At 49.6% G+C, this 22,895-nt stretch overlaps 8 protein-coding genes across 8 annotated transcripts, besides 21 other annotated features; 5 read left to right on the top strand and 3 right to left on the bottom strand.

Annotated features, from left to right (window-relative positions):
• Positions 1–558: 558 nt before the first annotated feature.
• Positions 559–581: a microsatellite.
• PVX_091540 (clathrin assembly protein AP19, putative) lies at positions 580–1,325 on the bottom strand (the record flags this gene model as incomplete). Its single annotated transcript, XM_001615249.1, has 2 exons — positions 1,010–1,325; positions 580–865 (listed from the first exon to the last, which is right to left on the bottom strand). The coding sequence occupies exons 1-2, from the start codon at positions 1,189–1,191 to the stop codon at positions 580–582; spliced, it is 468 nt and encodes a 155-aa protein (XP_001615299.1). The 5' UTR covers positions 1,192–1,325.
• Positions 702–753: a microsatellite.
• Positions 1,126–1,150: a microsatellite.
• A 501-nt stretch (positions 1,326–1,826) lies between the features above and the next one.
• Positions 1,827–1,855: a microsatellite.
• Positions 1,856–2,362: 507 nt separating this feature from the next.
• Positions 2,363–2,402: a microsatellite.
• A 1,140-nt stretch (positions 2,403–3,542) lies between these two features.
• Positions 3,543–3,567: a microsatellite.
• Positions 3,568–3,958: 391 nt separating this feature from the next.
• Positions 3,959–4,856, top strand: PVX_091535 (hypothetical protein, conserved; the record flags this gene model as incomplete). The annotated part of the gene is made up of 2 exons (XM_001615248.1): positions 3,959–4,336; positions 4,635–4,856. 2 exons carry the CDS (start codon positions 3,959–3,961, stop codon positions 4,854–4,856), a joined length of 600 nt encoding a protein of 199 aa, XP_001615298.1.
• Positions 4,821–4,843: a microsatellite.
• Positions 4,857–5,363: 507 nt separating the features above from the next.
• Positions 5,364–5,383: a microsatellite.
• A 428-nt stretch (positions 5,384–5,811) lies between these two features.
• Positions 5,812–5,867: a microsatellite.
• Positions 5,868–5,931: 64 nt separating this feature from the next.
• Positions 5,932–10,242, bottom strand: PVX_091530 (hypothetical protein, conserved; the record flags this gene model as incomplete). The annotated part of the gene is made up of 2 exons (XM_001615247.1): positions 5,932–6,215; positions 6,393–10,242. 2 exons carry the CDS (start codon positions 10,240–10,242, stop codon positions 5,932–5,934), a joined length of 4,134 nt encoding a protein of 1,377 aa, XP_001615297.1.
• Positions 6,439–6,461: a microsatellite.
• Positions 7,151–7,172: a microsatellite.
• Positions 7,635–7,684: a microsatellite.
• Positions 9,517–9,541: a microsatellite.
• Positions 10,060–10,141: a microsatellite.
• A 713-nt stretch (positions 10,243–10,955) lies between the features above and the next one.
• On the top strand, positions 10,956–13,728 carry PVX_091525 (DNA mismatch repair enzyme, putative; the record flags this gene model as incomplete). The annotated part of the gene is made up of 1 exon (XM_001615246.1): positions 10,956–13,728. The coding sequence occupies exon 1, from the start codon at positions 11,125–11,127 to the stop codon at positions 13,726–13,728; it is 2,604 nt and encodes an 867-aa protein (XP_001615296.1). The 5' UTR covers positions 10,956–11,124.
• Positions 11,868–11,912: a microsatellite.
• A 1,784-nt stretch (positions 13,729–15,512) lies between the features above and the next one.
• PVX_091520 (hypothetical protein) lies at positions 15,513–15,779 on the top strand (the record flags this gene model as incomplete). The annotated part of the gene is made up of 1 exon (XM_001615245.1): positions 15,513–15,779. One exon carries the CDS (start codon positions 15,513–15,515, stop codon positions 15,777–15,779), a length of 267 nt encoding a protein of 88 aa, XP_001615295.1.
• Positions 15,780–16,158: 379 nt separating this feature from the next.
• Positions 16,159–16,178: a microsatellite.
• Positions 16,179–16,722: 544 nt separating this feature from the next.
• Positions 16,723–16,762: a microsatellite.
• Positions 16,763–16,782: a microsatellite.
• A 245-nt stretch (positions 16,783–17,027) lies between these two features.
• Positions 17,028–17,051: a microsatellite.
• Positions 17,052–17,164: 113 nt separating this feature from the next.
• Positions 17,165–17,207: a microsatellite.
• A 317-nt stretch (positions 17,208–17,524) lies between these two features.
• PVX_091515 (GTP-binding nuclear protein Ran, putative) lies at positions 17,525–18,345 on the top strand (the record flags this gene model as incomplete). The annotated part of the gene is made up of 2 exons (XM_001615244.1): positions 17,525–17,642; positions 17,819–18,345. The coding sequence occupies 2 exons, from the start codon at positions 17,525–17,527 to the stop codon at positions 18,343–18,345; spliced, it is 645 nt and encodes a 214-aa protein (XP_001615294.1).
• Positions 17,940–20,718, bottom strand: PVX_091510 (Immature colon carcinoma transcript 1, putative). Its single transcript, XM_001615243.1, has 6 exons — positions 20,573–20,718; positions 20,351–20,427; positions 20,130–20,185; positions 19,889–19,959; positions 19,719–19,787; positions 17,940–19,548 (listed from the first exon to the last, which is right to left on the bottom strand). The coding sequence occupies exons 1-6, from the start codon at positions 20,678–20,680 to the stop codon at positions 19,468–19,470; spliced, it is 462 nt and encodes a 153-aa protein (XP_001615293.1). The 5' UTR covers positions 20,681–20,718; the 3' UTR covers positions 17,940–19,467.
• A 584-nt stretch (positions 20,719–21,302) lies between these two features.
• PVX_091505 (tyrosine-tRNA ligase, putative) lies at positions 21,303–22,838 on the top strand (the record flags this gene model as incomplete). Its single annotated transcript, XM_001615242.1, has 1 exon — positions 21,303–22,838. The coding sequence occupies one exon, from the start codon at positions 21,303–21,305 to the stop codon at positions 22,836–22,838; it is 1,536 nt and encodes a 511-aa protein (XP_001615292.1).
• Positions 22,352–22,439: a microsatellite.
• Positions 22,839–22,895: the final 57 nt, after the last annotated feature.

Genomic DNA, 22,895 nt, shown 5'->3' with positions numbered 1-22,895 from the left:
CACTTTGTGAGCCATACCTGTGGGTAGAAGTTCACGGGGCTCTCGCGTTGCGAAAATGCACAGGGGGCCACTGCCTATACCCGTTCCACGCTTTGTAGCATTACGCACCACGTGAGCGTTTTTTTTTTTTTTTTTGCCTCCTTCTGCGTGCCCCGCGTTTAGCAGACGTTTAGCGGACACATTTAGCACACACATTTAGCACACACATTTAGCACACACATTCAGCAGATGCCTGCTTAAAAATAACATTTAAATGAAAAAAAAAAAAAAAAAAAAAAAAACGACGCTTTACAATGTTTCAAATAAGTTGGAAAAACATAAACGCGCCACCGCCTGCAAAAGGATGTCTCACAAAAAAAAAAAAAGGAGTTTACCCGGAGATGGCTTCAGATGGATAGGCCAAAATGGGCACACGTAAATAAGCGGCGAGGTAGCACCCACGTCTGTACGCTTGAGCGAGGGGACCACTTCGCCTAGCAGCGAAACGGAGTGGGTGCTCCCCTTTGGTGTGTCAACCGCTTTCCCGTAAACCGCTCACCCGCCAACTGCTCACCAGCCAACCGCACACCCGCTTGCCCATCAAATGAGCGAGCCCAGCTTCTTGCTACTCTTGGTGTCCTCCATCAGGGAGTCCTGCGCGGAGACCACTCGCAGGATGTTCTTCTTGCTGCTCTCCTGCAGCTCCCCCGTCACGAGGATCTCGTCCAGGAGGTAATACGCCTTGTGAAAGTTAAATATTAAGTCCAGTTCGCACACATTGCCAAAGTACTTGTCCAAAATTTCAACGTAGTGGTGGATTATTTCGAGCGTAATTAGCTCGTTATCTCCCTTGTCGATGCAGGCGATGAAGAAGAGGCTGGCGTATCTGCGTGGGGGGGAGGCACAAGTGGGGTGGAGTCACATGCGGGGTGGAAGCACATATGGGGTGGAGGCACATGTAATGTGGAAGCACACCGGCTTGGCCGCCCCTCACATGCGTGCATTCACTCGGGAATGTAAGCGGGCAAACCTTTTAAACACGAGCTTGTACTCCCTCCACTCGACAAAGTTGCAGAGCTTGGGCGTCCTGTTCAGCGTAATCTGGGACGTCTCCCGAATTATCTTCGCCTTCTCCTTTTGCGACAATGGGATGTACCATTTCGCTAGCCTCGTTTTCCCCTGCCGACTGATGAGCAGCACGAAGTGAATCATGCTTCGAGGGGGCAAAGCAAGCAGGGAAAATTAGGCGGCACGCCGTAGGAAAGCAGCCAACAGGGAAGTACGCGCGTTTGTATGTACTTTGGCATGTATACATATGTATGCCAAATGATGTGCTTTTATTTTGCGCCTTCTTGGGAAGCTCCAACCAACATGCAGTTTCGCGTCACTCAAAATGGGATAGGCAAAAATCGGGGGTAAAAAAAAAAAAAGTTGAGCAGTTTAACGGAAGGAAAAAAAAAAAAAAAAAAAAAAAAAAGCGATTTGGGCAAGCACGAACTTTCGCGGCTCTTAAAATTTCAAGCGGAAGAAAAAGCCTCTAATCGTAGTTACGTATTATGCGTACGTGTATGCTCACCCGTAGCTCAGTTTTGTCGCGATGTGAAGTCACCCAACAGGGTGTGCCCCCCTTTGTAAAAAAAAAAAAAAAGAAATACCTTTTCGCCCGTGTCACCGTTGTCTAGTAAAGAAATAATTTAAAGCAAAAAAAAAATAACCTGGGTGTAGGTGTTATGGGGGGGGAAGTCCCTTTCCCCCATTTTGAAGGCACCACAGTGGGTGGCGGTGCGTCAAATTATTCCCCCCCTCATGTGTAACGAAACAATTTTGCGGAAATCCAGTTTGATGTGCTTCACCTCTGGCAGGCGAACGGAGGGAGTTACCCCCATTTGGTGAGAATCAACTGTGGGGTGGAAGGAGGGAGGTGATCCTTTTTTTCATCCAATACGCTTTGCTGTACAGCAGTTTTATCCCCTTCAGGAGCGTACAACCCATGTGTACCTGCACGCACCTTTTTTTTTTTTGAGCCAACCTATGACGGCACCGTTTTATATGTAACATTCGAAACTGCAAACATAGCGCAGGAAAAAGAACGGAGCAAAAATGTCATGGGGATAACTCGGTAGGACTTTCACAGAAGGGTAAAAATGGATGTTACCAAATTGTTGTGTCTGGTTAAGGTGGGCTGTATCCATTCGTGGAAACAAATGCAAGCGGTCTTTCTCGCCCGCTTGGTCCTCCAGATGAACGCGGCACCGAGTAAACTACGGATCGTACAGACGAGTGGGGAGATTACACAATTGATGGTGGTCACTTCGCATTAGTTGATAGACATTCCCCCACACTTAACATTTGCAGGTGGCTCTGCAATTGATTAGCAGCTCATGTGTGTGTTGAGAAAATGCATTTTTCCGACATGGCACTTTGCACGGCTGACGCGGAAAAAAAAAAAAAAAAAAAAAAAAGCTAGCCAACTAGCCAGCAAGCGGCAACTCTCCCGAAATGGATGTCACTGACCGGATGGTGAGCGCAACGCGGCAAAAAGCGTCTGTTTAATTTTTTTCCTACCCCTCCGTTAAAAGGGCCATAAATATACAAATATATAAAGCGAAGTTCACCAAATGGAGCACAATTTCGCGCGTGGGAGAAATAAAAAAAAAAAAATACATTTGCAAAGTGGGAAAAAAAATGGAAATCGAGTTGCTCAAATCTGCTCTCTTTCTCCAGCTCACGGTCTTTTTTTTTTTTAAATCAAAACACGTCGCAGTGTTGCCCTATTATTTTTGCATTAATCGTTGACCCATTTGCTAAACCGCATCTTTATCCCCTTCATCTTTTGCCTCATGGGGAGAGGGAAACATTTCCAACCGCTGGTAAATTACGGATTAAAATTTTCACCGAACGGTGGGAATTTTTCTTTCATTGGGTGTTTCCCGTTACTCTATTTTATGCTCATTTTTTTACGAAAAAAAAAAAACGCATCTTAAAAAAAAATATACAAAAAAAAAAACAAAACAAAACAGTAATCTCAGCTGGAATTCCTCTATATACATTTTTGACCGCACCATATGGATACGTGCACTTCTACTGGCATACATGAGAAGAGGTATACATGATATTACTATCCAAAAGAACGCACGCGAACGTATGCTTCGTACTCTTCATACGCTTCGTACACTTCGTATGCCTCGTATGCTTCGCATGTTTTGTATGCTCCGTATGCTTCGTACACTTTGTATGCCTCCTTTTTGTAGTTCTGTATGATGGCACCATTGTAAGCGATTCGTTTCATTTCTTGGTGCAGTTACATACGCGTGAAGCGCGCGCACGTGTTAAGCATACAGTGTACAGTCCATTGCAGTGCACAATACAGCTCAGTGCAGTGCATACCGTATGTACATTTATCTGTTTTCCCTCCTGGCGACGCGCGTTTTGATAAAAAAAAAGGCGAAAGGAGAGGAGTAATTTTTCCATGCAGCGAAAAGATTCGCATTTTAGGAGAAGGCTCCCTGTTGCATGACGGACGATCAAACGATAACGCGTAAAAAAGTGACCAATTGGGTGACCTATCGGGCGACCAATCGGGCGACCAATCGGGCGACGTGCGACGAAAGAGCAACGAAAGAGCGACGAACGAGCGACGAACGAGCGACGAACGAGCGACGAAAGAGCGACGAGAGAGCCACTAACAAGCGATAAATAGTTACTAACGAGTCAGTGACGAATGACCAGTCGGCTGACTGCCCAGCGCGACAACGAATCAAAGAACCAGGCCCACCCAACAGCGCGCCGCGACCGAACAATCTGTTGGCTCCCGCGAAGAGGAAGAACCCTACCAACAGTGATGCAGTGAGAGAGGCAATCCAGTTTTTCCAGAGAAGCATACCATTGTACAAAAAAAATACGTCCATCACCCACAGCTTCGCGGCAGAAAATTAAGAGCAATTTTTTTGTGAAAAAATCCCCAGTGGTATAGAAAAATATGGAGGGGCTGAAGGCACCGTCGAATTATGTATACCCAAATGATATGTGTGAACTGATTAGAGATATGACCAAAATTTTGGAAAATGAAACGATATCAGAAAATGATAAAAAAAAAATTTGGGACATCGTAAATAATGTATATGACCAGTGGACCAAAGTAGCCGAGATGGAGAAGGAAAAAGACAAAAAGGATTACTACAAAATAATTTCCCTTTTGACGCTACTCATGTCAACCAACTGGTTTACGGAGGAGCAGGAAGAGCTCGAATTAATAGTGAACGAAATATATTATAATTATGTAGGCCTGGCCCAGAGTTTCCCGGAGGAGGACCTCGTGCGGGCGGTTCAAAACTCCTTGGGCGCGGAAATAAAGAAGGTAATTCGAAGCAAAAAGGGCGGAGCGGGGAGGCGGCTGCGTGTTTATGCTACGCCGATGCGTAACAATCGCGAAAAGAGCGCTAGCAGAGTTGAATCGTTTGTGAGCCTACCCCTATGCACTATGTAGAATGTGTCTGCCAAATGGCTAGCTGTTTTTTTTTTTTTTTTTTTTACAACGTAAATGCGAAAAAAATATGAACGGGTCAGGCGAAAGTGCGCACGTCGCACACATTTTCACGCATTTACACGTGTACATATATATATATATGTGTGTGTTTTTTTTTTTCCCCCCACAGTGCACAGTTAACAAGGGCGACCTGACAGTCGAGTTCGCGAAGGGAGACTATGGCGAAGGCCCGTTCAACGGGAAGCTCGTGCTAGACCTGAGCAGTGGCCTTTTTTTGCACAAGGAAAATGAAGTTTTAAAGTATAACGGGAAGTTGCCCGTCGACGCGTTCGAAATTGAGCTCGCCCTGAGCTCCTTTGACTGGAAGCAGCACGAGAGAAAAAAAAGATAGGCGTCGCGCGGGATGCTCCGCTTCGTGCGCTGTGCGTCATGCGACAGTGCTGCCAATTTGCCGGCCCGTCGATCAGTCAGTCTGCCGATCCGCCAATTCGTTTATCCGCCAATCCGTTTATCCGCCTTTCCGCTTATCCGTCTATCCGCCAATCTGCTTAGCCGCTCCATCTGATGACCTCAGATCCCCCGCGTCCGACTCCCCGGCCGATCGGCCGCCTTTTCTCACCACTCCAGTCCGCTCGTACCGATATATATTTTCAAGCTATATAATTGTACTCTTCATTTTACGCTACCCCCCCCCCCCCGTCTTCCATTTTGGTAAATTAAATTATGTGTCCATTTTTACACAGCTCCCCATTCGCTTATTCAATCTTTTTTATTTTTTTTTTCCGATTTATGTGTCCTCCTCGCTTTTATACCTTCTTTGCGTCGTTTCTTTTTTTTTTCGACCTTTTTTTTTCTTTTTTTTTTGGCCATCTTTTTTTTTCCTTTTTTTTGGCCTTTTTTTTTTTCCTTTTTTTTTTTTTTTTTTTTTTTATTCATTCAAGTTGTCCCCCCAGTGCGAGGAAGTCAGCCCGCGCTCCGCCGTGTCCCAAGCGCAGCCACTTCTTCGGAATACTCCCCGTAGTATGCACTATTGGTGAAGCTCCTCCGCCTCTCCCGAACACTCCACTAATTAACCCTTTGGTGCATCAAGCACGTGGTGTTTTTTTCGAATGCAAGCGTGTTTTGAAATTGGCCCGTTTGTCGCAATGTGTCAAGTGTGCGCATCGCAGTGCAGCGCAACCTGCAACGTTTCGCTGTGTAGGACTTTCCCAAGCGGGGCTGAAGATGCCTCGCCGATTGGTACGGTGGAGAAGTATAAAAAGGGATCATTCCCGTGATGGAGGAGCACAAGACGCGAAACATGTGTTGATCGGCAGGTACACACCCAACCGCTAAACGTTCCTGTTGCACTTGTGTACCTACTGCATAGGCGTATAAACGATTAGAGGATGACAGAGGTGCGTGTGTCTTCTTCACATTAACGCAGGAAAGGGGGGGTTTGCGACCTCTCCTAGTGCCGCCTAACTTCAGTGCGTATCTCCGAAAATTTTTTGTATCCACTTGTTTGGGTCGATACGTTCCAAGTCTTGCAGCCGGTCCGCCTCATTAGATCGACCCCTGCATAGGGGTGAGTTGCATTTGGGGGTGAACTCAATGCCGGGTAATGTCTCCTTGCTTTCCTCTACCTGGATGGAAAACTTCGAATGAGAGTGGCTTCGCATATTTGCGGTCTCTTTTTGCTTGATCTTTAAATAGTCTCCACCTCCGTGCCCGTCGTTCTTCCTCAGGAAGGTTCTGCTGCAGGAGGGGTCTACATGGGGGTTGCGAAAAAAAGAAAAAAAAAAAAAGAGTGACGAAAGGGTGCGCACGTGGGGGTGCCCAAGTAGGTATGCTAGTATACATCCTACTGTGCATATGCTCACGCGCCACAAGTGAATTGCCAAACAAGTAGATAAATGGTGATCCCCTCATTCGAGGCTGCCATTACCATTGGGTCCCGCCCCCTTTTTTGGGGGCCTTTCCGAGTTTCTCTTCCTAGTGGCCACTTCCGTGTCGCTGAAATTTCCTTTCTCTTTGGGTGCCAACCCTGTGCGTGTGATGCACCCATTGTTTGTATTTCCTTTGTAGGAAGAGGAACCCACGCCCTGCACATTCTCATGTAAAACGAAGCGATTAGGGTTGGAACCCTCCTCCGGGTTACTACTCCGTTTGTCTATTTCACTTCGAACTTCATGGGCCTTCTTTATTGTTACTTTTACCCTGAATAGGCTATCCGATTTGTTTGTCTTTTCTTTTTGGAAGTCCCCATTTGTAGCTGAGCTCATTCCCATTGTGTTTTTTTTTTCCGCCAGGGAGGATTCCCTTTTTTCGTCCCCCCGTTTGCAGATGTGCTCATCCGTTTGCTCTTCATTACCGTCGTGTTGTCTCTCATCAGTGCGTCCTTTCGCCTCACTAAGTGGAGGGCTGAACGCATTTTCGGTGTTAACCCATTCGTGTGGAGTGGGATTACCCCTCTTCACGATTTTTCCTAAATTATAGGTAATTTTTATTCCCCCCGTTTGGTCATCTTCCTCGGATTGGTTTTCCTTCATGAGGTGTTTTTCCCCTGCGTCAGTGCTTCCCCCACTTGGCTCCTCCTCCGTTTCGTCGCCCGACTCTCCATACCCACCTCGCTCTACACATTTTTTGATTTCCCTCCGAATGATGTCACTTCCTTCGTCACTTTTGTTTCCCCCAAGGAGTTCATTCCTTTTTGCGCGTTCCTTGAATGGCTGGATGCTTTTCTCCAGGACGCTCAGTTTAGATACCCTGTTTTTGTATGACAGGGATCTGAGCCTCCACGATTGGGGGGAGAACTTTGGGGAGAACTTGTGGGGGGCTCCTCCCTTGCTCCGTTCATTTGCCAGCTTATCGGAGCGTCTTTCCTTCGCTGCCGCTTCAAGGGGAGTTCGCGGTGAGATGGCGCTATCGCAGTTTTGTTCGCCCCGCTCAGCCAGTTGACTGCCCACCCCTCTGCGCCCATCTCTCGCACTGCAGTTCCGCGCTGCGTTGTGCGCCCTCTTGCCGAACGCACCGTCCGACTCTTCATTTGAGGAGTACAAGTGTACGTTGCTGCAGCTGCTGACGTGGCCATTCTGATAACCCCCTAGGGTTGTATCCCTCCAGGCACGAGACCCATGCGCAGGTCTGTAGGCTCGATTTGGACGACCCCTTGCCCATCTGAGGGTTCTTAAAGGGGTAGCGCGGTCCCGCTCGGCGCTGCTGGGAGATTCGTCACCCCGGTCGCTACCAACATCGCCACCGCCAACATCACCATGGCCGCTACCCCCACCGTGGATGCTCGCCAACGCGCTGTACTTGTCCCTCGCCCGCTCCCTCAGCATGGCTCTCCTCTCCAGCATGCTGGCGATGGCCCTTTCGAACTTCCTCCTTTCGTAGAGCTGCCTTTTTTTTTGAATGTACAATTTTTTGAGTAGCAGATCGTTTGGGATTTTCTCCTTCACATACTCCTCATCACATGCAGTTGCAGATTTGCTTTCATCCCCAGATTGGTCTGTGTCACATCTATGGGAGCCTCCCCCAGGGGGACTACTTTTAATGTACACACATACTCTGCTTGGCCTGGGTTCAGAATACCTCAATTCGTTGGGGCACACATGGGGAAGCTTCCCAACGGAGGGGTGATTGGTAAAGACCCGGTCTGTGGGAGAGTTCCCCCTATGGATTCTAAACCCAGTGAGGGGTGCACTAGTGGGGGTCTCTCCCGGGGTCTTGTAAACCCAGGGGGGAGGGACCTTCTGAAGAAGAAGTGCCTTACTTACCTTTGCACCGAGGTAGGGTGGAGGATCTCTTTTTGCTTGGGGGATAGACCACCCCATGGTTAACTTATCTGTGGGATTATATCCTCTGGGGGGACTTCCATCCCATCCACTTGGTTCTTTCCCCCCATTGTTACCACTACTTGGTGATGCTTTGGCCCCGTTCAGATGAGCCTCCCCCCAAATTAGGGGGCCACTACGAAGGGGTCCACTGGACTGCTTTTTCAGTACGGTCCCATTTAGTCCCCCCCGGGCTCTCCCCCTTCGCAGAAACTGGTTGTAGTTCTCCACAGCTTGGGTCATTTCGAGGCGGCCATTCCGCGAAACGCTATTGCAAGTCATTGCATCTGCGCTGGGGTTGGCACGCCTCTCCGCCTCCCCTTCGTCCACTTCCCCCCCTTCGTCCACTTCCCCCCCTTCGTCCGCTTCTTCCCCTTCTTCCGCGTCCCCACTGCCAGAGGGCGTCTCCTCGCCGCTCTCCCCTGGCCCCCTCACATCGGAGTACAAAATGGAGAACCTCCCTCTTCCCCCTTTCCGAGGTGGGCTACCCCCCTGCGAGTCTTCTGGGGGAACCTTTTTTTTCTTTCCCTCCAGTATACTAACAACCCGTTCAACGTCCGAGTCGACACAGCATTTCTCCGCTTCCTCAAAATCGCCATCATTCGTCTGCACCTGCACATCTTTGCTTGTCTTTTTCTTCAATTGAAATATTTTTTTTTTTTCCCCTGCAGTTTTGTTACCTTCGAGGTGAACTGTTTTTAGGGACGCCTTATCGCTAGACGATACATCAATAAGGGATACAATCAAATTGGGTTTGCCTCCCCTACTCACTTGCTTGGCTCCTCCTCCTGCTCCTCTGTTTGTGTCTGCACTAGTGCCCTCATTTTCTATAAGATTGACTCTCCTTTTGGCGTTAACTTCCGACGCAATGGTAATATTCTCTCCCTTTTCGTTCTTTTCGATGATAGGCATTTTGAGTCCTTTTAGAACCTTCAGTGTGCTCAGCTCATTGTCCGTGTGGTTGCTGCTGCTGGTGACGTACCTGTTCTTATACAAATTGAATATGAGGTCCGTCGGGGTGCTCTTCTTCGTGTAAAGGAGTGTGTGGTTCAGGTCATTCGGGTTGGCTATTTCCACCATGTTTTTTTTGGACGACTCGAAGTAGTCGTGCATTCGGTTTCTGCCTGATGTGTGGCTGCTGTTTAGGGCGTACCGGAGGTAGCTGTTCAGGGGGTTGTTCTGCGGGGGGGGGGGCCTCTCATTGGAAAGCCGCTCATTGGGCAGCCGCTCGGACTGCGCTGGGCCCCCTGCGTCGTCTCGCCCTCCCAACTGAGCGCCATCTTTTGAAGCGCCCTCCTGTTCGGCACGCTCGTCGCATCTCGCTTCTGATCTCGCTTCTGCTCCCGCTTCTGACCGCGCTTCTGATCGCCCTTCTGATTTACGCTCCTCCCTCCCCCCCTGGAGGTAGCCCAGCTCGGGGTAGAGGACATACAGGGGGGAGCTCCTCAAGTAGGAGGGAATCTTGATGCTCGTGTTCTCTTCAAACTTAATCGAGTTCACCACATTCTCCAGTTTATTCGTCTGGAAGTTGCTATGCACACTGTCCACGGCAGTGTTATATGTCCCATTGGACATTACAATTCTGTCGTATAGAATTCCATTCTTAAACTCATTATTCACGTCGTGGTCCTGTGGCCATTCGTTTGGCATAAAGGCGGCCCCATCGTCGGGGGGGACTCCACTTGTGTGCACGTACTGCTGCAGCTCCTTGGCACTCCTCTCCCTCAGCGGAGCCTCCTCCGGGGAGGCCACCTCATCCTGGAGGCCTTCACCCGGGAAGACTTCACCATGGATGCCTTCGCCCTGCCTGTTCACCTGCGTGGCGCTCTCAAACGCGGGGCTGCTCTTCAGGAGGCAACTCGAGTTTTTCAAAATGACCGACGAGCACATCAGGTTTTCTCTTATGCTGCTGCAGGACCTGTTCCTGGCGATTTCGAATTTGTTCTTCGCGCTCAGCATGGTGAGGAAGCGGCGAGGAGGCTGCGGAGGAGTGGCGAGGAAGCGGTAGGGAAGCGACGGGGGAGCAGTAAGGAAGCTGCGGAGGAGCGCCAAACAAATCATTCCACGGGGGGGGGCAAACAAATGGCACAGGGGCATACTCATGCGTTCACTTGAACGATCGTTCACCCGCTCCCCCAGTGTGTCTACCAAAGGAGGAACACCCTCTTTTCCGCGAGGGCAACTGGCGGGCTGGGGGATAGCGGCCGACCTGAGCGTGCGTGCAATGCCGCGCGTTAGCAGAACCCCCACGGGACGAAACAAAACGGGAAAGAAAAAGCAAACATATACATAACAAAATGTGTGAAAAAATATATGACCAAATGCGTGTGCAACGAAATGATAAGCGCGATGTGCGCCTTTGCGATGTGCTTTTTTGCGAATGCCGGGGATGGTTAAGCAAAAGCAGACGGGCGCGCCCCCCTCGCTGCAGCGAAACGCGCGCAGTGGGAGTACACACAAGGGGGGGGAGGAAAAAAAAAAAAAAAGGAGCATACAAAAAGAGTGCATTACAACTGAGGTGCCTTCATTTGAAAGGGTTAAAAAGTGGTGAGTGGTGAAGGTTGATTGGAGCGCCTTTTTTTTTTTTTTTTTTTTTTTTTTCCCACCAGGATGGTCCCCCATCTTTGTGTATATGTACATGGGGAGAGCTCCGTAGAGAGGAGGCCTCAACGGAGTGCACGCTTTCTCTCTGGTCCAGATCAGCAGGGAGGGCCTCCCCTTTTGCCGCAAGCTCACTGGCCGCTTTGCAAAAAAGGGGGAAGAACAACCTGTTAGGGGTACATACCACCCCGCGGTGAGCCATGTGCAGTGCAGCCTCTCTACAAATTACGCGTAAACCACATGGAAGAACGCAGCGCAGTGAACAGCGGTGCCGCCAGCTTCGGCTGCGCGTCCAGCGACCGGCGCATCATCAAACTGGCGGAGGAGGACATCAACCGAATCGCCGCGGGAGAAGTCATCATCCGGCCGTGCAACGCGCTGAAGGAGCTGATCGAAAACAGCCTCGACGCGAACGCGAGCAGCATAAGTGTGCACCTGAACAAGGGGGGACTGAAGGCACTACAAATAATAGACGATGGAGATGGCATACATAAGGATGACCTCCAAATCGTTTGCGAACGATTTACCACAAGCAAGATAACGACTCATAAGGATATCCGGTCGATTAAGACTTTCGGATTTCGGGGAGAGGCGTTGTCCTCCATCTCGCACGTCTCCTACTTGACCATAACAACGAAGAAGAGGGAGGCCCCCTTCTGCTACACGTGTTCCTATAAGGATGGCAAACCCACACAGGAAGAACCCACCATCTGTTCAGGCAAAGACGGTACCATCATACGGTTTGACGATTTATTCTACAATATGAATTCTAGGCTAAGGACGCTAAATCATAATGATGAGTATAATAAGTGTCTGGAGGTGCTGCAGAAATATGCCATTCACTACCCCCATGTTGCTTTCACGTGTAAGAAGTGGCTTAGTAACACCGTCGATTTGAGCACACAGGGGGTGGGCAAGGGCATCGGCGGACTTGGAGGCATCTACGTTATTAAAGGGAAGCGGAAGGAGCTATTCCGCGAGCTCGCAGCTGTGGGGGAGCCCTCCGAAGGGCAGGCTGACCCAGCAACCGGCGGGAGCCCCCCCTCCACTGTCGCGTACAGAGAACCACACCCCTACACTGAGCTGGAGAGAAAGATCCTCGACGAGGAGAAGCACCTGGACGAGAACCACAAAACGTATTTGAACAACGTGCGGCTGACCATTCAGAAGATATACGGCAGGAGCATCTCCAAAGAACTCAGCTGCATCTTCGTGAAGGAGAAGATCCCCACCTTCTTCAAGTGCTACGGGCTGATAAGCAACCCCACCTACGGAGGGAAAAGGGGCAGCTACATCTTCTTTATAAACGACCGTCTAGTAAAATCCGGCATACTAAAGAGGATGTGTGAAAGCCAGTATGCTAATTTCCTTGCAAAGGGGAACTACCCCTGGGTGTACCTCTCCATAAGGCTCAAATACGATATTGTGGATGTGAATGTTCATCCGACGAAGAAGGAGGTGCATTTCCTCTACCAAGAGGAGATCGCCTTGCTCATTTCTAAACGAATAGAAGATTTCCTTAAGAACTTTCACAACGCGAGGAGCTTCGGGGCGCCCACAGTGAACATGGTGCAGACTACCTTCGATGTGTCCTCCATGAAGGTCGAGGTGAAGAAGGAGCATCTGGCGGCAACCCAAGGGAGAAGCGATATAGGCAGCGAACGTGCACCAGGGGTGGGTAATGCCCAAAAGAAACCCATAGACACCAAGCGGGTGCGCACAGACCACAGGCAAATCACCCTGACGAATTACTTCCTAAAGAAGGAGACGGCGAAGAAGGACGAAGACACAGCGATGGTCGTCTTCGAGGATAAGGAGTATGAAATTCAAAAGCTGGAAGCTCCCAAGCCGGCTCTCTTCAACGCCAACGTGGAAAAGCATGTGAGCAGTACCAAGTATGATAGGTCCTACCCATGTGAATGTGATGATGTAAGCAGCATAAGGAAACTCAAAAAAATTTGCGAAGAAAAGGAGAAAAAGGAACTAACAGAGTGTTTAAAAAATTCCATATACGTAGGAGCAGTGGATAACTTACATAGCCTCATTCAGTACAAAGACAAATTGCTCATGATCAAAATGCCACTCATCATAAAGGAGATCACCTACCAGTCGATCCTCAATCGAATTGGGAGAATCCCCCCCTTCAAATTTGACCCTCCAATTCCTCTCTACGATTTGTTGCTAGTCGCAGTGAACAACTCACAGTCAGGTTATTTTGAAAACCCAGATTACGTCACCAAGAATATGGAAAGGATCTGCAACGAATTGGAACAGGTGTTCTACTCCTATGAGGAAATGTACGCAGATTATTTTTCCCTCATTATTGAAGACGGCTGTGTGTGTACCTTCCCTGCATGCTGTGGGGAGTATTTTCCCGGGCAAGAGTTCCTGCCCCTCCTTTTCTTAAGACTAGCCACGCAGGTAGATTACGAGAAGGAACTCAACTGCATCAACGGCATCTGCTATTTGATCGCCAACTTCTATTCCAAAGTTACTCTCCTCGATGACAAGGAATGGACCTTCCAAAACGAGTTACTCATGCTGAAGGAGAAGGAGATACAAATGCTACAGGGGAAGGCCGCCTCAGAGGGGGGAGAAGAACCCGCGGTTGGCAGCGACGAACAAGGCTACCACTTTGAAAACGTCTTGGGGGACGAAACCGTTGTGGATGTGAATAAACATCTGGCAGCCTCCAAAAATATAAACCTCGTTTTTGAAAAATACTTCTTCCCCATGATTCAGCTGAACAGCGTCATGCGGGTCCCGCGCACCTTCTCCACCAATGGGTACATCATCGAGTTGACCTCCCTCAACCAGCTGTACAAGATATTCGAGCGCTGCTAGGGGGGGGGAGCCCCGTTGGAGGTGTGCACGGGTGCGACGGGTGCGATGGGTGCGACGGGTGCGATGGGACACTCACCGGACATGCAGCGAGGTACATCCGCTCAACCGACATGAAGAATAAAATAATCCCTCTCCCAATTCGACGAGCCAAAAGGACCATTTGAGACAGCTCCCTAGAAGGTTTCCACCCATGACGGCAAAACGGTCGAACTTACTTCTAAACGTCTAGCGTTTGTTTTGAACCCTCCCACATGGCCTCTTCTTCCTTCTCCCCCATGGCGTGCGTGCTTGGGCAACTCCAACCGCGTCACCGTGGCGTGTTTCTCCATAAAATGAGAAGTGTCAAGTGAAGGACGGTATAACCCAGCTGGGTTATCTCTTGACCATTTGGGGGGGATACCCAACATGGTCATCATTATGCTTGCGCTGTGGCAAAATCACCCAGGGAGGATCACAAAAGGGCGTACGTACACTACATCAACGACCCATGCTGCTTTGCAAAAATGCGGCGCTTGAAAGGGTCATCCAAAACGGGGAGAAGACGTGCTACCCATCCCACGTGCGGCTAGCTACTCACTGCAATGCGTGGCCGTAAAGTGGGTATTTTTTTTTTTTTTTTTTTTTTTTTTCTAGCCAGGAGGTTGCCCCATTTTGGCTATTTTTCCGCTATTTAAAAAAAAAATTCTGACCTGTTCATAATTTTTGCTAGCCAAATAGGGTGCGCCCCTGTGGATGTACAGACGGCATTCCCGGCACGTTCACAACTGGCAAACACAGCAACATGGCAACTAAGCAGTGTAACAGTTTAAACCGTTGCAACGCGTTGTATACGTACCTCCTCTTTTTTACGCAAAAATGTACAGATAATGCGGATCCACCGCTATCCCCACCGTGCTGGCTCCTTCCATAGGGTCTGTCGAGACTGCCCGTTGATTTGCATCACAGGTGTGAAGCTCACGTAGCGTGAAAACTCTACAAAGCACGCGTTCGCTTTTCCCACCTTTTGGCTATTTCCCCTCATAGCAATTAGCGTAATGGGCAAAGGTTAGAGGGGCGCCCCACACTTGGCAGCGTCCCGAAAAATTTGCAAGCATGATAGGCGAAAGGGAAATTCTCCTTACGCTGTTAACAACGGGCGAACCGCTCCAATGGCGCAGAGGCAGCAAAACGATGCTGCAAAGGGGAATATTTTTTTTTAGTTCCAAACAAATTGGCAGTGAACGTGCCAAAAGAACGACGAGCATTCCTCACCTTCGTTGTCGCCTTCACCCTACCGCGGCGCGCCATCCTATCGGCCAACGCCTCGCTCACCGTGCAGATAGCCACCGCGGGCTGCTCGGCACCGTACCTTCTGTTCGCTTCCCTACCTGCAGCGCCGTTGCGTAGGGGAGTATTACTATCACGTAGGATCGCTCCCCACTGGCACGAGAGCCTCCTCTCACATGTGTTGCGCATGTGCGTATAGCGGCACTCCTCCGCTACATAGGCATCGTAGGTGGAAAGGACTACGTTGCGTACCTGCCCATATATATTTAATTTACATCCCGCATGGCATACGCAGTCGCGCTGTCATATGAACGTTTGATTGCCCACGGAAAGGGCGCATACCGAGCGAAATGGGAGGGGGGTTATGCTATACGGTACCCACAGGGCACTCTGCGTGCGAGTTAGCAGTACCGTGCGACAGGTCACTCGCCATGCTTATTCTTCCCCCGGGGGGGGTACGCGCGGCGTATGCGTGCCGCAGTGCACACGAGAGTACCGCGTGGATTTAGGAAAGAAAAATGGTCGCAAGAAAGGTCGCAAGAAAGGTTGCAAAAATGGTCGTAAAAATTGTCGTGAAAATGGTCGTAAAAATTGTCGTGAAAATGGTCGTAAAAATTGTCGTGAAAATGGTCGTAAAAATTGTCGTGAAAATTGTCGTAAAAATTGTCGTAAAAATTACCGCAAAAATTGTCGTAAAAATTACCGCAAAAATTACCGCAAAAATTACCGCAAATTATACCATACAATTGCGTACGCAGAATTTACCATTCGCGCTGTATGCGTAACAGGGTCCCCGCGCGGAGGTGAAAAAGAAAAAAAAAAAAGGCTTCCCCCCATAGCCAGGCAAGGCATACAAAAAAAAAAAAAAAAAAATAGCATACCATGCCATGCCATACTATATACCATACTGTACTGTACTGTACTGTACTGTACTGTGCTGTGCTACACTCCACCAGTGAACAATTTTGCCTCGCCAAGGATATTGTATTGTATACATACCTACCAAGTTACGCAATTTCGGCGAAAGGGGTAATTTTTAATTTTTGTATTTTTCTTTCCCTGTTCCTGTTATGCGAGTTCTCGAGTTCTCTCTTCGTCATTTTTATTTATTTATTTTTTTCCCCATCCTTTTCACATAAATGTAATTTTTACTCCATCGAAGTTGCCTTTTTTTTTTTTTTTTTTTTCCCCCTTCATCCTTACAAAAGCCTTTTTAAATAAAAAGTTTTGCTTTTCTTAATATATTTATTTTATTCTATTTATATATATATTTTTTTTATTTTGTTTTTTTTTTTTTCCCATTTCTTTGTTTTTATTTGCTGCCTCCCCTTTTTTAAGTAAGTAAAAGAATGCTACAGAGCGATGTACGTACGTGAGAGGAAGCCTACGAACTGCGCTGTGACGAGCGTTTATGTGCCTACCCCAACTGAGCAACCAACATCTCCACTCTGTTTGTTTATTCGTTTGCGTAGATATACGCGTTTATTTTTATTCGCAGAGTTCTCTCTTTCCCCCCTTTTTTTTTTTTTTTTTTGCATCATCTGCATTCAGCTCCTTGTTTTTGTTGTGTTGCCTACATATGACCCGTTCACTCTGCGTAGTTGCTTAGTTTGAACCGCTCCCTCACTCCGTCGTTCCGCTGTTGTGTTGTCCCTCCCGTTTGCCTTGCTCAGTGTGCTACTCCTTCCGTTCGTTTTGTACTCTCTTAGTTTCTTCCTCCCCGAGGTGCTTATCCCACGCGTGACGCCAGAGGAACGGAGGCAGGGCGAACTATTAGCCAATCGGCGGCGTGACGCAGTGAGTACGACCCTGTGTGGGAAGAATACAAAGTGCACACGTTTGTCAGCCTGGCCAGTTGCGCGCCATTTGAGTTGGGAGCATAAACTGAGGGAGAAAGGAGCGTGCGGGTATCCATTGTGTGTGTATCGCTTCGTATGCCTGCACATGTGCATGCAATTTGCTTCATTCAGGCCGCACAAATGATCATTCCCGTATTTGCACACAGCAGCATGTGTATTTTTTTTGGGGGGAAAAGAATCTTTTCCACGTCGTCGCACCATATGTGAAGGGCGCTGTAGTTGTGATTGCTCGTCACGCCTGGTGTGCTTCCCCCTGTGATGCGCTTAAGTGGATTTTTTTTTTTTTTTTTTTTGCATAACCGTGCCGCACATATAGCGGAACCGTGCCCGTTACTACAATTCAGGAGTGGTGGGAGTTGCCGCGCCTTCTCCCGTTCCCGCCCTCTTAACCGTGCGCTCACCCAACCGCTTCGCAACCGCTTCGCAACCGCTAACCCAACCGCTCACCCAACCGCTTCGCAACCGCTTCGCAACCGCTAACCCAACCGCTCACCCAACCGCTCACCCAACCGCTCACCCAACCGCTTCGCAACCGCTAACCCAACCGCGCACCCAACCGCTCACCCAACCGCTCACCCAACCGCTTCGCAACCGCTAACCCAACCGCTAACCCAACCGCTCACCCAACCGCTAACCCTTCCGCTCCCCCCCTCGACAGACGTAAACGCAAAATGGACTCGCAAGAATACATACCACAGTACAAACTCATTTTAGTTGGGGATGGTGGTGTAGGAAAAACCACATTTGTGAAGAGGCATCTTACGGGAGAGTTTGAGAAGAAATATATTCGTAAGTGAATTGGAGGCCCTCCCCTTGATGGGGGTGTGCGTATGCCGCTCTCTGCGCATGTGTGTGTTTGCCAGGGTTCCGTTCGTTGGGCGCGGCAAGCGATACTCAACCCACCGCCCCCCCACTGCTGACTCACCGCTCCCCCACTGCTAATCTACTGCTCTTTCCCCCCCTAGCAACCCTCGGTGTGGAGGTGCACCCACTGAAGTTCCAAACCAACTTTGGGAAGACCCAATTTAACGTGTGGGACACGGCCGGCCAGGAAAAGTTCGGAGGGCTGAGAGATGGCTACTACATCAAGAGTGACTGCGCGATTATTATGTTTGACGTGTCCTCTCGAATCACCTACAAGAACGTCCCCAACTGGTACAGAGACATTACCCGAGTCTGTGAGACCATCCCGATGGTCTTAGTGGGAAACAAGGTAGACGTAAAGGACAGGCAAGTGAAGTCCAGACAAATACAATTCCACAGGAAAAGAAATTTGCAATATTATGATTTGTCTGCAAGGTCAAATTATAATTTTGAGAAACCATTTCTTTGGCTAGCCAGAAGGTTATCTAACCAGCCAAACCTCGTGTTCGTAGGAGAGCACGCCAAAGCTCCCGAATTCCAAATTGACCTGAACATTGTCAGGGAGGCAGAGAAGGAGTTGGAGCAGGCGGCGGCGGTGGCCATCGACGAGGAGGACATAGAAAACTGAGGGCCAGCACAGTTGTGTGCGTTAGGAAGTGTGAGAGGAAGGTTTTTGCAGCAAAGAAGGAGAGACCACTACACAGAGGAATTGCCAAATACGTGGGAAAGTAGTAGCAAAGTAGTAGCAAAGTAGTAGCACGTAGGTAGGCGCCATGCAGGGGAGGCAGCCCCAGTTACCCACCTCCCCCGCCTTCTCACTCGGCAGAGCACGCAGCCAAAGGATAGCAGCCCCCGCGCGGAAGCGTACAACGCGGGCATACAACGCAGGCATACATATGCACTCATACATACATGCGTACGTACACACATGCATATACACACATACACCCGCATGCAAACACACCTGCATGCTCATTCACGCCTCGCTCGTGGCCACGAACAGGCAGAAGCGCGCGAACTGCTAATTGTTTAACACCGGGTGTGGAGGCAACTTTAGTCATTCCCAGTCAGACGTGCGCCCATGCCTGCGCGAACGTGCCTGTGCATGCCACCCTCTGCTTGCCGCCGTCTGTGTGCGTCTGAACCACCGCCTGTGCATGTACCCGCGCAATCTCGCACAAGCACGCACAAATGTGTATCTGCTCGCATTTATCTACCCACATTGCCACGCCTTGCATCTACCCACATTGCCACTCCACGTATGTGCCCACCCCCCACAGTCGTCCTATGCGGTTTTCCTTGCCCCCCTTTTTTCAATGCCCATGTACATGTGTGCACTTGTATATTTTAAAAAATGCCTAAATTTTAAATTCCCCTTTTAAATAATTTTTAAAAAGTTATTTAGGCGGTTCGCGTGGTTGTCAACTTTACCCCTTGGGGCGGGCAGTCAGTGGAAATCCGACCGGTTTGGAAAAAAGAAAAATAAAAAAAAAGGGAATTTTTTTTTTTTTTTTTGCAAAGATACGCAGCTAACCGTATGCACAACAGCAGAGGGTCATGCTCATCTGTAGACGCTCCTTGGGATTACCCTTAAATGGTGCCCAATTGGGTTGCCCGTCTGGCCGATCTATGCGTTGACCCCCTTCGGAGTGACCTGTCCATTCGCAACTTCTCCTCGTCCAATGGAAGTCCACCCATGCGATGCGACGGTGCAAAGTGCTTGGCATCTTTTGGAGCTGCCTCCATCCGCTCAATCGTAATCCCTCTTGTTAAACTTTCTCTCCTTTCGCTTTTTCTTGCGGTCAATAAGGCCATCTTTATACCGTTTGATCTGCGCAGCGGGGTTGCAAGTAAAACGCGCAGGTACGTTTGGTGAACACGTCGGAGTGCGCTGTATGTACACTGGCACTCCACTTGGTGTAGAAAAAAAAAAAAAGGGGAAATGGAAGTCCCCCCAAAAAAAAATGGCTCCACAAAAAGGTAGCGAAGGACCAACCCTACCTGCTCATCTGTCTTTATCAAATGTATAAAATCCTTAACCGACGTGTATTTGGTTTTCTCCTTGTAATTCTGCGAGGAATGCAAGTGAAGTGGGGAAAGTACACATGGGTGGGGCCAAAATCCACAAGGGGTGTTCACTAATGGGAAGGGGAGAGGGGGGGAGCACCTACCTCGGCTTCCTCCAGGAGGGCCCTCAATTTATCGGCGCAAATTTTGTAGTTAGAAATCTGAGAGGACGTCTCTGCGTGTGAGGGGGGAAGATTGCCGGGGAGGTAAAAAAAAAGACGAAAGGGATGGGTCAAAAGGGAAAAGGGGATGAAAAGGACGTCCAATGGTGTCACCGTCGCTGCCGCTGCCACTGTCGCTACCGCTTCACAGCTTTGTGGCTTCCCCCCTTTGCGCACGACCCACCTTCGCACTCGACGATGAGCTCGTTGTTCTTGTTCAGCCGGTTCTTGTGCACCTTCCTGGGGAGAATCGAGCGGGGGGAAGGTGGCACGTGTTGGTGGGGCAGCACTTGCGTGGACGTTACGTAGAAGTTGCGTAGAAGTACGTAGAAGTACGTAGAAGTCACGTAGGTGTCACCTCTCCCCATATGAACCATTTTAAACGCCTCTCCTTTTTTGCTTTACTTTAAATTGTCCCTAACCGCGGGGGGGATCCACTTCGCCGCGTCCACGTTGAAGCGGAGCTGCACTTTGGTCTCCGCCTGCCGTTCGGAGGGGGTGGGAAGAAAAAGGGAAGAAGTGTGAGGGGGCGTTTTCTTGTGAAGGCGGATTAACGTGCGTCTCATGGGAGGCGTTTTCCAGCAAGTCTGGTTTAACGGCTCGCCACGCGGGAGGCCTCCGACTTACCTTGTTGACGCTCTGCCCCCCGGGGCCCGAGGACCGGGCCGTGACTTTCTCAATTTGGCCGAAGGGGATTTCGAACGACAGCCGGAGCTTCCTACTTAGGGAGAACATTGTTTGGGGGAGTCGGGGTTGCCCATTTTGGAAGGGGCAACTCGAGGCCAACGATCTGTTTAGCTGCTTCTTCCCATGTAGGCCGCTCACTCGCAGGTGGGTTCCTCCCATTTTGGCGACCCCTACTGCGGGTGCGCAAAAGGGATAGGCATTTAAAAAAATGAAGAAAAAAAAAAAAAAAAAAAAAAAAAATTTCACACAATCGCACATGGCTGCGCGGAGTGGCTCATGTGCGTCAGCTCGATTGACCAGCCGGGTCCTGGAGAAGTTGCGCGAGTTGACCCATCTCGGGGAGGGGGAAGAACAAAAGGGGGCACAACGGAGTGGAGCGCTCGTCCATCTGCACACGTTCATCCGTCAAACGTTAATATGTCAAACGATCAACTTTCAAAAATTTGCTTCTCCCCCCCTTGGTTTTTCTTCACACCTTTTTTGCGTCCTAAAGGGTTGACTCTCCAGTGAAGTCGCTACCCCATGCGGCCACGCGAATGGGGGGCCAGGGGATAGGCGAGTTGGGCCCCCCAAATTGACACCCCATAGTAGAGCCGTCACCATCGCCACCGCCGTCGCCACCGCTATCCCCACTCCTCCGCTGCGCCGCGTAAAATGGGCGAGCCGGACGATGGTGGGGTGGTCCTCCTGCGTGCTGCTTCTCCTCACCCACGCAGCGCAAACCGAGTGTTACAAGCTCCACCCCCACCAGAGCCTGAGCTCAAGCAAGGCCTCCCTGGGGGAGAGCCAAACGGAGAGGCACGAAATAAAGTCAAAAGCGTTGAAAAAGTTATTCGAGCGAAAGATAATCCACTACGTTAGTGATGTGAAAGCTGTAGATGCGATGTTGCATTCTAACGAGACGGAACCGAAGAGGGAAAAGAGGAAAGCAGTCTACCTAGGAATTGACGTAAACTGTAAGTACCTTCACTTGGGGAACCTCGTGCAGCTAATCACACTAGACATTTTGCGCAACCATAAGACGGACGTAGTGGTGTTGCTAGGCGGGAGCACCACGATGATTGGAGACCCCTCCTTTCAACAGGCAGATCGGAAGAGGCCCTTCCACGAGGAGATCCGCGAGAATGAGGAGAGCATACGAAGTACCATTGTGAGGCTGCTTCTCCGGGGGGGTACACCAAACATGAGCACTTCCCCATTAGGGGATTTTTCAATCGATGAGCCAAACAAAGGGTCTCTCACCATCGTAAACAATAGAGAATGGTACGATCAAATGGATCTCGTAGACTTCCTAACGCACGGGCAGCATTTCTCCCTCCACAGAATTTTAAAAAAAGATTGTTTCAAGGCCAAATTGAAAGGCAACAATTTAACGCTGAAGGATTTGAATTACCTAATTTTGCAATCCTACGATTTTGTGCATTTATATAAAAGGTACAGGTGCTGCATTCAGATCGGGGGGTCGGACCAATGGGGGAACATCCAGTCGGGCATAGAGCTCTGCCAGCACCTGTGTAATGAGCAGTTATATGGGTTGACCACCAATTTGCTGCTCCATAGGAACGACACCAAATATAGCAAATCTCTGTTTGAGCAGAATAGGAAAATGCCCATTTGGATAGACAGGGACTACACCCCCCCCTTTCTCTTTTGGAACTTTCTACGCAATGTCGATGACCAGCAGGTGGATTCCTACCTTTGCATGCTCACCGGGTTGGAGGTCCAAGGGGGGGACCCCCCGAGTGAGCCCACTCCATCCCCCTCAGAGGGAGCAGAAGCTACGGGCGATGCCCACATCAACAGGAAGAAGGAAAAACTGGCCGACGCCGTCACCGCATTCATTTACGGCGAAGAAACCGTGCGGACCATTCACACGCTGAGTAGGCTTCTAAAGGAGGACCGCTTCGCAGTGGTTGACCGGGTCGACCAGCTGAAGGTGTTCCCCTTCATCCTAATCCGCAGGAGCGACTTACACAACAAGCAAATTAGCATTGTGCATATTCTGCGGAGGTTCCATGTGGCAGCAACTAATAAAGAGGCCAAGGAGAAGTTGGCTCAGCGGTGCATTTACCTCAACAGAAGGCTCGTGGAGGACGCCAAGTACCGCTTAAGCTTGGCCTCCTCCTTTGTGAGGGCCAAGGACGGGAGCTACTACGCCGTTCTGGGCCTGGGCCGGAAGACCTACTACTCGGTGATCGTGCAGTGATCGAAGCGGAGGTGTAAGCGGAGGCGTAAGCGTAAGCTTAAGCGGAAAAAAAAAAAA

Source organism: Plasmodium vivax, chromosome 9, assembly GCF_000002415.2.
Source record: "Plasmodium vivax chromosome 9, whole genome shotgun sequence".
Lineage (NCBI taxonomy): Eukaryota > Apicomplexa > Aconoidasida > Haemosporida > Plasmodiidae > Plasmodium > Plasmodium vivax.
The sequence above is the reverse complement of the archived record's forward strand: the minus strand, read 5'-3'. Positions and strand labels throughout refer to the sequence as shown.